Source organism: Coffea arabica, chromosome 8e, assembly GCF_036785885.1.
Source record: "Coffea arabica cultivar ET-39 chromosome 8e, Coffea Arabica ET-39 HiFi, whole genome shotgun sequence".
In the NCBI taxonomy this organism is placed as follows: Eukaryota; Viridiplantae; Streptophyta; class Magnoliopsida; order Gentianales; family Rubiaceae; genus Coffea; species Coffea arabica.
In genome coordinates, this window is record NC_092324.1 from 47,637,912 (window position 1) to 47,651,896 (window position 13,985).

At 36.8% G+C, this 13,985-nt stretch overlaps 1 protein-coding gene across 1 annotated transcript; it reads left to right on the top strand.

Annotated features, from left to right (window-relative positions):
* The first annotated feature begins 4,815 nt into the window (after positions 1 to 4,815).
* On the top strand, positions 4,816 to 11,668 carry LOC113706828 (protein CLP1 homolog). The gene is made up of 10 exons (XM_027228856.2): positions 4,816 to 5,329; positions 5,504 to 5,572; positions 5,949 to 6,041; positions 7,645 to 7,886; positions 8,004 to 8,142; positions 8,233 to 8,289; positions 8,915 to 9,049; positions 9,196 to 9,431; positions 11,164 to 11,208; positions 11,292 to 11,668. Exons 1-10 carry the CDS (start codon positions 5,123 to 5,125, stop codon positions 11,377 to 11,379), a joined length of 1,311 nt encoding a protein of 436 aa, XP_027084657.2. The 5' UTR covers positions 4,816 to 5,122; the 3' UTR covers positions 11,380 to 11,668.
* Positions 11,669 to 13,985: the final 2,317 nt, after the last annotated feature.

Sequence of the window (13,985 nt, forward strand, 5' to 3'; positions counted from 1 at the left end):
TCAAGAACACGACCTCCGGTACTAAAAGCAGATTCGGAGGCCACAGTAGAAATTGGGACTGCTAACACATCACGAGCAAGTTTTGAAAGGATTGGGAATCTAAGGCTATTGGCCTTCCACCATAACAAGATATCAAATCTCTCATCATCTTCCTCACAATCCTCATTCAAATATTTCTCTAATTCAGATTTTGCATCCCTACCCCCAAGTTCCATTTTTCTCTTCTTAAACTCCAACTTGTACCGATCAGTGATTGTTTTAGAGGCATTCCCATGTCCATAAAATGTAGTTTTACTCCTTTGAAATTCACTTGAAAGTGAAGAAACATGAGACACAGAATTTGAGGCAGGTGTGTTGAGCATCTTGTATTCATTAAACAGCTCAAACATTGCATCTTTTGCAAGGCCAGCTATTGTTGTACCATCGGACTCACCATACATTTGGCAAACCACAAATTCAAGGTATTCAAGTTTAGTTCGAGGATCAAGCATGGAGGAAATAAAAATCAGCATATTCATCTTTTCAATCTTTCCCCAATACTTATCATATTTCTCCTTCATTGATCTTGCCATTGAACTTAATTCTTCATTATCACTTGCTGCCATTTCAATTAAAATGCCATGTATGTGACTAATATCAGTGAAAAAATTATTTGAAGTCACATATTTGGAACCAGAAACCTTCACAGTTAGCTGATAAAAGTTCTCCAAAAAAATTACCAAGAATCTAGCTTTTGTCCAATCAGATTTTGTTGGCAGATTTTCTAACTCTTGAAGCATGTAAGGATCCTGCTCCTCGAACCTCTCAAAAGCCCGCTCAAACCTTTGAGCCGTGTCTAGCATTAGATATGTAGAATTCCACCTAGTAGAGACATCTAAACAGAGCAATCTTTTGCATTCAATTTTTTCAATTTCCACACATTCCTTGAATTTTTTCAATCTAGAAGGTGACTGTCTAACATATCTAACTGCTGCCCTGATACAATCAACTGATTCCCCCAGTTTTTTGATGCCATCATTAACAATTAGATTCACTATGTGAGCTACACATCTCACATGAGTCCATTTCCCCCCTAACACAGCTTTCCCCCAATTTTGAAGTTTTCCTCGTAAATAGCTGACAGCTACATCATTGGAACTTGCATTGTCAACTGTAACAGTTAGGATATCATCAACTCCCCATTCTAGTAGACACTTTTCTATGGCCTTACCAACTTCAGTTCCCTTGTGACTAGCAATAGGACAGAAATTTAGGATCTTTTTGTTCAGTTTCCAATCATTATCTATGAAATGGGCAGTGAGGCACATATAGTTTATCCTTTGAATGGATGTCCAAGAATCTGTGGTTAGACAAATTTTGCCACTGTTATTCTTCAAGAGATGTTTCAACTTAATTTTTTCATCTAAATACAGCTGATAGCAATCTCTAGAAATAGTCCACCTCGAAGGAATTCTAAATGATGGACAAGCAGTCCGCATCATGTATTGAAAACCTCTACCCTCTACATGTTTAAATGGCAATTCATCAACAATTACCATATAAGCTATGCTTTTTCTAATGGCTTCCGCATCAAATTTCCAACTTATGAGTGCCCCTTTAACCTCTCCCTCTAATGTTTCAGTTTCACCCAAACACAAAGTAGCCTGGCCAGTGTGCTTATTTTTAGGATTTAGAGGACATTTAGCTACATGAGTATTAAGGGGAGTCGTACCATGACTTTTGGGATCCGCGGCTATGTCCTTCTCACAGTATTTGCAAATTGCATGACGAACTCCATTCACATGCTTTACATGAAAATGATCCCAAGCTTTGGACCTCTTCTTGTACTCTCCTCTTTTCTTGCCAAAACCAGATTCTTCACAGCTTTGTGTTGTAGGACTAGGAAGAAGACCTCTAGATGATCCTTCTTGTTCTAACTCATTGTGACTTGGATTACTCTCACCCTCATTAGTAGTAGACATACCTTAAGTTTTGCGAGAATCTGAGCAAATAAATTATACAATTTAGTGCAACAATCATTTAGCAATAAAATTGAAATAAAAGACTAGATGAAATTGAAGAACCAACTCAGGACAACATTCAATGAACGCTGAGAAAATCAACTAGAGACACAATGAGTGCTGTCTGGGAATGTTTTTACTAAGACCACAAAGTCCCACGCACAAACAAAAGCATTAGTAATTAATCTAACATCGAAATTCCAATTATATGATAAAGCTGCATAATTACAAGGTCACTCCCATACAAGCAACAGTATGCTCTTGACTCCTAGTCATTTAAGTGGGCATCAATCATCTTCATCCTAAGCAGCATTGCAATCGTAAGCAGTAACATCAGTTGCTACTGGTAAATTTGAAGCTTAATGATAGCCTAGAATAATGTTTACTTTTCTCCTTTCAGATAATCGAAGACAATGGGTATTGGAGTATGTATTCTAGTGGCCAGATAATTGGCACATGTGATAATCTGTACAAAAGACTTCCCACTAATGCCATGACAAAACAGAGGCCAAAACCTCAAAAAAAATATATGGAACAGATCTAAAGCTTTAAATGAAGAAATGAACCAATTTCGACATTGACTTGAGTTCAACAGTCTATCCATTTTGGCAATTCACACGAATAAAACGTCCACGGTCACTTAATACCAGGCAATGTTTCCATTAACAATAATACCTGACAGGACAAAAAATCCAGGAATCAACATTAGATGATTTGTAAATGCAAAGATTAAGAAGAAGAGAGGGAGAACCGGCTCAAGTTTGCTGCACTAGAAGAAGAATGAAACTGATCCAAGTTTGCTCAAGTTTGTACCGGCTCAACTACTCTTATCCAATTCAAAAACTCATAACTTTTATCAAGATTCAATCAGGAAGGAAATTGAGCATCAAACATCATACAAGTTCCACTGAAATTAAATTAGCCCATATAAAAAAACTAGCAAATTAAACAACGACATCCAGAATCAAATACCAAAAGAAAAAAAAAACACCAAATGAAAATCCAATTATTGAGTCTTTTTCATAAACCCATTTACCTGATAGGCTTATCCAAGGCTTCACTGGAATCAGCACTAGCGAACTGTGGTCCTGGACCTCCTGGTGATAGTGGATGCTCCGCTCGGTCAGCAATGGTGAAACCTCGGTCAGAATGGGAAACGGAGAAAGAGTGGACTGAGCAGAGGAGAGGAAAGGACAGAGGACTGACTGAGGAGAGGACTGAGCAGAATGAGGAGAGGAGAAGAAACGAGAGAAAGAGGGGAACTGAGGAAGATGGGACTGCGCCGCGGGCCGCGGCAGTGCAGAGGAGCGAGAGGAAGAGGGGACGAAGAGCGGAATTAGGGCACCACGTCTGAAAATCTGAAATTGGACCAATATGAATATCGGACATAATGAACTATTTCCTATGTAACTTAATTCGGGAATTTCGAAATTGAAAACGGTATATTATTACCGCTTTACCGAAATGAATTCGAATTCGGTATATCCGAATTCAAAAACTATAAAATCGTTTTCGAACCTAATTCGATTTCAACTTGTACTATATCCCCGATTTACCGACCGAATTACCGAATTACCAAATTCGATTTACCAAATTGAAATCGATTTCGGTCGGTAAATCGGTATTTACCGTAATTGCTCACCCCTATCCGGAGCTGTTCCCGAAGTCGAGTAGACCATGTAGTCTTGGAGGTTGCCAAACGGGCCCAATTTTTACCCTTTTTACCTTCCTGTCGAAAAACCCAAATCTTAATTTGGCTCAAAATTTTTGTTCTCTCTCTTAAGCCCAACTCAGATTCCGTACTGATCCAAGTAGGTGAAAGCTCTCGGACTAGGGATATAAATTAATCAATCTACTTGACTCGAACTCGTAAGTAGTTCACTCAAAGATTTTCAGCGTTAATTAAGTATGAGTTGAGTGCAAGTTACTTGATAAGATCATCCACTTGAGTTTGAGTAGAAAAAAATCAATATCCAAATATTCGTCTAGCGTTACTGAATAGTGTATTTATAATATGATTTTTATTTATTTATTATAAAATTATAAATTTTACTTAAAAGAAACTACGCTTAAAATTTGATTGAACTCGATTTGATTAAGTTTGAACTTGAATAAGGTAAAATGAATTTGATCTCGAACTCTGAGTTCAAACATTTTTATTCAAGTAGAGCTCAAGCACTTTTAGTCGATTTTGATTCGACTCGATAGCAACTATATTGAGGACTATTCTTTGGCCTTCCTTTCACAAGATTTCTAGCTTGTTTTAATTTAATTTCATAAATATCCTTTGCCAAGCATGGTTCAAGTGGAAAAAATCTTTCAACCCTTTGATACTCTCATAAAAATCCCAAATTATAACTCCTATAATATAAATAAACTAAATAGAAAAGAAAACCACTTAATAAAGTAATCAAAACACAACACACTTTTATCCATAGACATAATGTAGATGTACATTTATCTTCGTTTCACGTAATTTAGAATTGGAGGTGGATTTTTTGTTTTATGTTAAAAATAAGGATTAATCTTTTATATATCGACAGTGTATACCCTGTTACTATTGGATGCATGACAACTTATCTGAATTTAAATTTAAAATTCATATTTCACTCATGTCTTATGCAAAATTACAATCCTTATTATAAATTACAACTGAAGCTAATGTAGATGTAATTTTGACAATTTATTCTTCCTTAAATAATTACAATCCCTATTGTAAATTCAAAATCTCTCTCAAAAAAAAAAAGAATTTAAAATTTGATGTACAAGGCCTTTTTCTTTTCCATCATCATTAAGAGGAGAAAAAAAAAAATTTGTCCCCACTTACCCGAAAATAATTCCTACTTTACTCCATTAAACGCAAACTCATTTTTCTTTGGGAAAGGCTTCATGGTTGAGCACTCGGAACCTCCTTCCCCTTTCCTCCTCTTTATTTGAGGCGTCTGAGTTGAACAAGACATGAAGGATAAATTTCATCTATTCAATTGGTTGCAGTTTCTTGAATCAATTGCTGCGCTTTAGTATCTCCGCTTCCTTCTTCAAAAGGGAAAAAATTCTTTTTTTTTTTTTTTGGGTTTAAACTTGAGCAGGGTTTGGGGGCAAGGGGTGGAGAGAGCTTGAATATGGCATATGTAGGTGGAGCGGCAGCAGCAGCATCAGGTGGGCCGACATCAATAAGACAAGTGAAGTTGGATAAAGAATGTGAGCTCAGAATTGAAGTGGCTGAAACGCCTTTCCGTCTTCGCCTTCTCACTGGAACAGCTGAGATTTTTGGCACTGAGATCCCTCCTGAAATCTGGCTTTCTTTCCCTCCAAGACTCAAATTTGCTGTATGTATCTTTAACCAATTTAATGCTCTATATGTGTATTTATTCTGTTAGAGTTGACTGTGTCTGACTCTTTTACTTGCAGTTGGATAAAATTTTGTTTTCTTGACGGTTATGCAGTTAGTTTAATGATATTGGTGTTTCTGAGGCAATTGAATTTTTTTTTTCAAACACCAGGTTTTTACCTGGTATGGAGCCACAATTGAAATGGATGGTACCACTGAGACAGATTATACAGCAGATGAGGTATGACTTGTGTTTACATGTGCTATGGTGTCGAACTTTCCTTATCTTAAATACTGCTCAAGGATAACTTTTCCAACATATATACTTAAAACTGGAAACTCTACCGTCTTGATACGGTAAAGTGTAGTAAGAGATTTCTATGTCTAGGGATGTACTGAATTGTAAGGTTTGCTTGCCCAGTTCATATTTTGGAAAGTGTTCCGTATCCTTAATGCAGTATGCGGTCTTGACAAATTTTCTTCTGGAGTTATATAGAGATCTATATAACATGTATCTCTAAGCAAATTGCTTAATATTCTAAAAAGACTTGTCATATTGTTAAAGTTGAAGTCTTTGATTCATTTGATGTACGGGGATTTCTACCCTTGGCTTCCAGACTCCCATGGTTAGTTATGTGAATGTGCATGCGGTGCTAGAGGGACGAAGAAATCGCGCAAAAGCTTCGCCAGGTGACTCTGATGCCTCTCAGGTATTGATGCTCTGCCTATTGAAAAATTGAAGCTTTTATGTTTCATATGCTTCTTGAATTATGTTTCTCAATGTGTAAACGTATGACATATGTGCAAGTGCATTTCTATATATATGTCTAATATGATATAATTGACCACAAACATGCAAGCAAAAGTATATAGACATGTCTCTGTAGCCTATCTACATCTAAGGATACATTTGTTAATTAGTTCTTTGCTTATGCTTTCATGAAACTTCATTCATTTTCTTTCACATTGGGATTCTGCTTAAACTGAAGGAACAATTCTGATCTCAAAATTTTATGTTACTTGTGTGTGAATGGAGACAATGATTGGAGTATGCTTCCCTGAACAACAGTGTGAGATGGTAACCGATAATTCCTTTGGTGCCTCAGTCTTCTAAGTGTGATCTATTACCTTACTTTAGAATGTACAAAGAAAACACATTTTCTGATTTAAGAATGAGAATTGAGAAAGCACTACAGAGCCTTTTACATCATAACATGTGATGCAACCAAGAAAATGAACAGGGTTTGGAATAAGAGCAAATTATCCTGATAGCCATTAAACATTTCAAATAGTCGAGTTTTGGCCATTCAACTATTAATAGTATGTTTTACCCCTCCAAAACTATTGAAAGTGTAAATTTTGGGTCTTTCCGTCTGATTTTGGCCTTAACTCTACCACCTCTAACCATTAATAGTATGTCTCGTAAATCGTGCAGACCCTCAGATCTAACAGAGTTAACGGTGGAATCAAATGCAATGGCCCAAAATTTACACTTTTGATAGTTTAATGGGTAAAAAGATACTACTAATAATTGAGTGGCCAAATCTTGACTATTGAAAAAGTTTAGTGACTACCCAGATAATTTGCTCTTGGAAATAAAATAGTTGGTCCCCCTGTTTCCTTTCAATGTGAAAAAATAATAGTCTAATTCTGACGTGGTTCTTGACTCAGTTTTCTAAGTGTGATCTGTTACCTTACTTTAGAATGTACAAAGAAAACATATTGCTAATTTAAGGATGAGAATTGAGGAAGCACTACAGAGCCTTTTACATCATAACATGTAATGCAACCAAGAAAATGAACAGGGTTTGGAAATAAAATAGTTGGTCCTCCTGTTTCCTTTCAATGTGAAAAAATAAATATTGTCTAATTCTGACATGGTTTTTGACAAATAATGAGATTTGGACTGTATAGTAGGAAGTGTAGTTTAATTCCTGGTAACAATTGATTAAGAAGTTTTCATGGATTCTAGTACAAGGAGCTTTTATGAAGAGCAGAACTTACTCAGAAAACAATCTACATACATCAATTCCACACCGCTGTGGTGCACTATGGTGCCTGAATGGCACTTGTTCAGAAAGACTTCCTTCTGAAATTGTACAAGGCTTTAGTCACTTTCAGCAAAATTGTTGTAATATGTTTATTTACATCCATTGATCCATAAAATATCTTGCACCTGCAGTTCTCATGGTAATATTGGTTGCCTTGCGAATTTTCTACCAGCTTGTAAGCAACTTATTTATTACATTTCTATGCAACAATTATATGCCCTGTCTGTTAGTTTCACTGGGTTTATTCACTTGTTTGTTTCAGGGCCCCAGGGTTATTGTTGTGGGACCTACAGATTCTGGAAAAAGTACTTTGTCTAGGATGCTTCTCAGTTGGGCAGCTAAACAAGGTTGGAAACCAACATTTGTTGATTTGGACATAGGCCAAGGATCCATAACAATTCCTGGATGCGTAGCTGCTACACCGATTGAGATGCCAATTGATCCGGTTGAAGGAATCCCACTTGAGATGCCTTTGGTATACTTCCATGGGCATCCAACACCTAGGTAATAAAAAATCCTACTTTGCAACGGTGTGTTGTCCTTTGAGCTGTTGATTTGTTCTTTCCTAGGTACTTTCTCGGATCCAAATTTAACTTTTGAGATGTATTTGTCTGGATACAGTGCCAATGTAGATTTTTACAAGGTTCTTGTAAAGGAGCTTGCTCAAACTCTTGAGAAACAGTTTTCTGGGAATGCCGAATCTAGAGCAGCAGGCATGGTCATCAATACCATGGGATGGATAGATGGTGTTGGTTACGATGTACAAGGATCTAGCTCTTGATAACATGTGCAATGTTAATTTTTGGGATTTATCTGTTGTTTAATGTCGATAATATTTACTTTTTTGCAGTTGCTGCTCCATGCAATTGATGCTTTTAGTGCCTCTGTTGTTCTGGTATTGGGTCAGGTACGTCTGATTACAGCTTTAGTGGACAGCTTAAAAAATGATTATTACATGAACTCTTACATTGCTAATATTGGAGTTACCTAAATATTTAGAACTTTTCATATCTCTGAAAGTTCTCCTCATCAGTGTGCAATGTGAAGTTAGATCCACATATGGTCTGAAGGGCCCTTCACCTGATGGTTAAGCTTTGGGCATGGTTGGAGGTCTTTGCTTGGCATGTCTAATATTTGCACTTAGGTTTCTGGTCGAATATAAATGATTTTGGTCTTAAAAGATTGGAATCTATGTCTTTTTTGGGAAACCTGCATAAGGAAGACTTGCATTGATTTGCTCTTAAAATTGTTGCAATGAATGTGAATGCATAACCTGGCTCCTTTAATCTTTGATTGATAAATTTGCTAATCTGTTTATCTTCTGAATTATGACAGAGCGAAAATGGAGGTTTTAGTGGTAATTAAATGCATAAAATTTTCTTTTCCTTGCTTTGAGCTACAAGGCCACGTTATAGCCCAATGCCTTCTTATTCTCATGTTCTTGGCCCTTGACTTCAGAACTTTATGAGTTCTCCCTGATTGTCTCTCTAAAGGGCATTCGTGAGCAGCTTCTTATTCTGCCTGGTTTATAGGAGAAACTCTGCAGCATGCTCAAAGATGTACTGAAAAACAAGCCAAATGTTGATGTCGTGAAACTTCAAAAATCTGGTGGTGTTGTGTCAAGGAACCCAAAAGTGCGCCAAAGAGCCAGGGGTGGTAGGATAAGGGTAACTGCATTTTAAACTTGATTATGAGTCTATGTTTTGGATGGTGTTTGAAATCACTTGTGCCCAATGGTGCTGAGTCCCTTTCATCGTGTTGTATATGGAGTTTCAAACTCAGTGGTTTTGGTTTATTTCTCTCTCTTGTGCAGGAGTACTTTTATGGTCTGGCAAATGATCTTTCCCCACATTCTAATATTGCTAACTTTAGCGACTTGTCCATCTATCGAATTGGTGGTGGGCCACAAGCCCCACGTTCAGCTTTGCCAATAGGGGCTGAGCCTACTGCAGACCCTACAAGATTGGTTCCTGTTAACATCAACAGAGACTTGCTCCATTTGGTTCTTGCTGTCTCATATGCGAAAGAACCAGAGCAAATTATATCAAGGTACAGGCAAACTGCTTTCTGAGCTATTTAAGTTCAAGTATGCTAAATTAGCTACAAAAATATAAAGTTCAATATGTCAATTCAGACCTGCATACTAATCAAGCAATATGAGAATAAACCAGAAAAACTTTGGCATGGTAGCTTAGGCCTTGTGTATTCTCCACCCTGATCTACTCAATATTAGCAAATCAAATTGTTGTTGCTTATATAATCCAGCTACAGGATATCATCTCAGCTACAGGAGGTGTACAGGATATCATCTCAGCTAGATAACGAGGATGGCAGAGCACAATGACCTAATTCTTAGAGAAACTTTAAAAGAATAGTTTGAACATTATAAAGGACTTGTGTCCTCTCAGGCCACTTCCACTGTAGGACCCGAATAAAGTGTTAAAACCTGCCGTATTTTCTTTCTTAGATTGTCTTTATCGGCCTTATATGACCACATAAATGACTAATGTCTTCTTATAGCATTTTCAAGCAAAAATTATGTCTGGTTTGAAGATTATTTTATACTCCCTCCCACCCAATATGTTTGTTGCTCTTTGGGAATCCAACTTTTTAAGAATAGTGCTTTAATTGTGATGTTTCATGTTTGTACTTCTCTTTCCAATTTTACCCCCCAAATTTCAAATTTTGAATTTGAATATAAGGTATGTATGGATAGAGGAAGGGACAACATTGGGAATGGAAGCTAAAAATGGTTTTGACTTTTGTAACATGACAAACATTTTGGGATATCCCAAAATGGAAAGCATTACAAACATTTTCCATTTTGGGACGGAGGGAGTATATCTTATGGTTCTGAAGTTTTATAACCTCAACTGTAGAAGTACGAAGTTTACTATGTTTAGATCGTAGTTTAAACCTCAAACATAAAAGAATCTGTTTTATTTAGGTGATAATAAGAAGTGGCAAATGAATAGGAGAGACGAGTGTTCCAGTCTCTGAAGTTGACAATAGCCATATCGCTCATCTCCTTAAGATTGCATATACTATGGTAAAGAGGCCATGCATGACACTGAAAAAAGATCTTTTTTGTCCCGTTTCAAGCTTGAAAGAATTAATTCAGAGCATCTTGCGAGCCTAAATGAATTTGAATGAGTGAAGTCTCGCTTTGGCTCAAGGATGGAGCTTAAACTTCAGATTGTTCACGGGGATGAAACAGTAACAATCTAAGTTAATGGAAAAACTGCCAGTAAATTGATCTGAATATTCACTTTGATAATCAATCTCATATATTATGTATAATCTTATCAAAGTTAGTATTCTGAGTACAAGGATGAGAATTTACTCTCTCTCTCTCTCTCTCTCCCTCTCTTTTTTTTTGGGGTCTGTTCTTGGAAGCTTGTCAGTAAGACACGTTGATTGTTGGAATTGATGAACCCAACCTGAAACTTTATTCTAAACCTAACATCTACTTTATTACACTCATGATTGTAGTTATGCCATGGCATATGAGTAGTTACATATATCTTTAAATGGCTTAATGTATGCTGCCTTGCTGGGAACTGCACCTTCATAAGGCTGTCCATGTCTGGACCTCTCAAGAAGCTTCACTTTCATTTTTCAGTTCCTATTATAAGATGCCTGATGGTACTACAGTCTTCTTGTGTTTGTTATTTTTTCATATCCTTAAGTAGCCTGTTAAGTTATTTGTCTAAGCAAGGAAATGAGATCTCTCTGTCTGTTTCCTTATTATTTTGCTTTGTTTTGTTTTTTCATCTGGCAGCAATGTTGCTGGGTTCATCTATATCACAGACATTGACATTCAGAGGTTTGAACTAATATCTTCTTAGCATGATTATGAAGACGATGCTTGGATATGAGCAAAGATTCTGACCAATTTATAACTTTCAGGAGGAAAATTACATATCTCGCACCATGTCATGGAGAACTTCCAGGTAAATATTTGATCGTGGGGAGCCTGACGTGGGTTGAAACCTAGGCGTAGAAGGCATAAAGTAATAGCAGAGTCAAAGTGAGTGCAGTAAACCAATAGCAAACTCAATTTTTTTTCCCTGCAAGCTACCATGACTGAGTGACTTAACTCCTGATCAAGGTTTAGACTTTTTTTATTTTTTTTGGGAAACACAATCAGGGCTGTAATCATATCTGTGCTACTTGTATAGTCTGAGTTGGGTAGGAATTGCCGGTTTTTTTTTTAATGCAAATTGGGTTACTTAGATGTTAACAGTTTTTCCCCAATGCAAATTAGTATGCAGTTCATTTAGTCATATGCGCTAATGTATTATTTTCTGAACTCTTAAATATATTTATTTTTCTTCTATACTTTGACCAGCATTATGTTTGAAACAAATAGATAGTCGTGGAATGAGATGCTGCAGACTCAAAAAGAGTTATGACCAGCAACTTGACTAGAGGATGAATAATCTGATGGCAATAATTTTTGCTGAATGATCATATAGAAAGAACTGTAAAACTATCAGTCTCCAAGAATGTACAGGAGATTATTTAGAATAATTTTTGGAAAAAAAAAAGTACCTTAACACTACGTTTTTTGGTATGACATACGTGAGATTAAAATGTGATTGAAAAACGTGTCAAATTTTGTAAGCGTTTCTGAAATATTGATTGCAACAGCCAACGTACAACCTAAAATTATCTGCCTTCGGTCCTTGACTCCAAAGAATCTCTGGTGCATTAATTTCTGGAATGCCAGAACAGTCAACAGTATGGTCAGGTACTTGGGCATGATGATCCGTTCATTCTAGGAGTGCATTAAATTCACTGTGATAACTCCAACAGCGGCTGAATCACAAAGGGAGAGAACCAACCAACTAGTCTAGCAGTGCAATTCTTAAACAGGGTGCTCTTTGGAACTTGAAGCTCTTTTACACCTGCTCTGTTTCCCCTTACCAGATAGAAGAAGAAAGAATCATGCTATTGCTTACTCTGTCATGGAATAAACAAGGTCTGAAAGTTCATTTTATGGGACTTAGATTTCAAAAATTTTACTGTCAGCACTGAAATTAACAAATCAGTTTGTAGAAGGCAGCAATAATCTTGGATGCCTCAAGACAGGTGATCTTTGCCAGAATAGATTTCAGAACTAAACGAGTCTCCAAACCAATAGTCTGTTTTTACGCCACCTGATATCGAAAAACTGTTAATCACTATGCAGACACCTGAGAATTTTGTGACTTGTAATGTAATAGTCCTAAACAGTAGTAATATGTAAATCATGCCCCCCCCCCCCTCTCTTAAATAAAACAAAATCCCTCATAAATTCCTATACTAAAATTGGGCAGGCTAATAACTTGGCCTCCATGCTTGGGAGAGAGTGAGAATCTGCTGGTCTATCCATGCTACAGTTCTCTGTTCTGTCTCTGACTGACTCTCTTATATCTGTTCTGTTCATACTCGAAGCACGTTTCGACCGACCATATGTTTCTGTCTGTCCCATGCTGCTACAATAAAGTTGTGTTTCTGGTAAGTTATAATACAAATTACATAAATTAATACCTACAATTAATTCTTAAAATTTTGCTTGGCTTGGGCCCTGCCTGAAGAAGGAACGGCGGCGGAAAAATTTCATGTCGATCCATGTGGAACATTTTCATTGATTCGGGAACGAATACCAGGCACGCTTAGTAGTTGCTCGGACCGACGTAAATTTTTCCAGAGGGGCAGATTTATGAATGTGTAAAAGATACTACTGTTGGCCTTGGATACTTTGCTTCGATTACTGCACAAGGCCGCGGTATAAGATATTTGTTGGTTCGGGAAGCAGGATTACCTGTATAGCCAGTTCACAGCTAAATTGAGCTAGCTTCTTACAACGTGTTTCTTTTTTTTTTCTTTTTTTCTGTCAATCATCACTTTTTATATATAGTATCCTACATTATTCTAATTTAAAGAGGAGATCCAACTGAATCTAAAAGAGTCGGTGGGGACTGAATCACCATCAGACTGTGCATCCGTCTGGATTTTTTAAGAAGCCACTTAATGGCTTAGTGGTGATCACCAGTCCAAAGGCCGATGATTCTCTTACAACGTGTTTCTCAGTTCATATTTTGATGCATTTCTTGTTGAAAAAAAATGAAATAAATTGGAATATATTTTGTTCTTGACAATTGATGCACCAACAGACAACTTCCCAAGTAAAGATTCATAAGAATTTTTTTTTTAGGAAAAAGTTTAGGTGGGTTCAACTCCAATCACTACTACAGGTCAGGACATGCTTTCAAAATCATATGTCGCTTATAGATATTCTTACAAAGTGCCCATTAGCATAACTTTCATCGACAACGTAATTCAAACGTACGAGACATAAAAATACAGAGGCATAGAAAATTAGAAATAGAATGAGTTCTTGAAGATACTTTTCCCACCGTGAGGCACAAAAATACAGAGGACTTAATGGAGGTTGCTTGAGTGGCTGGATGGATGATCTTCTATTGGTCATCTTAGCTAGACTTAAAACAACATAAATCAGATCTTTGGTTTATGTATGGTTTACCATCAATTTCAATGACCTTTGAATGGACTGCCACCCACATTAATTAAGTTCATTATCTAAGAAAACTACCA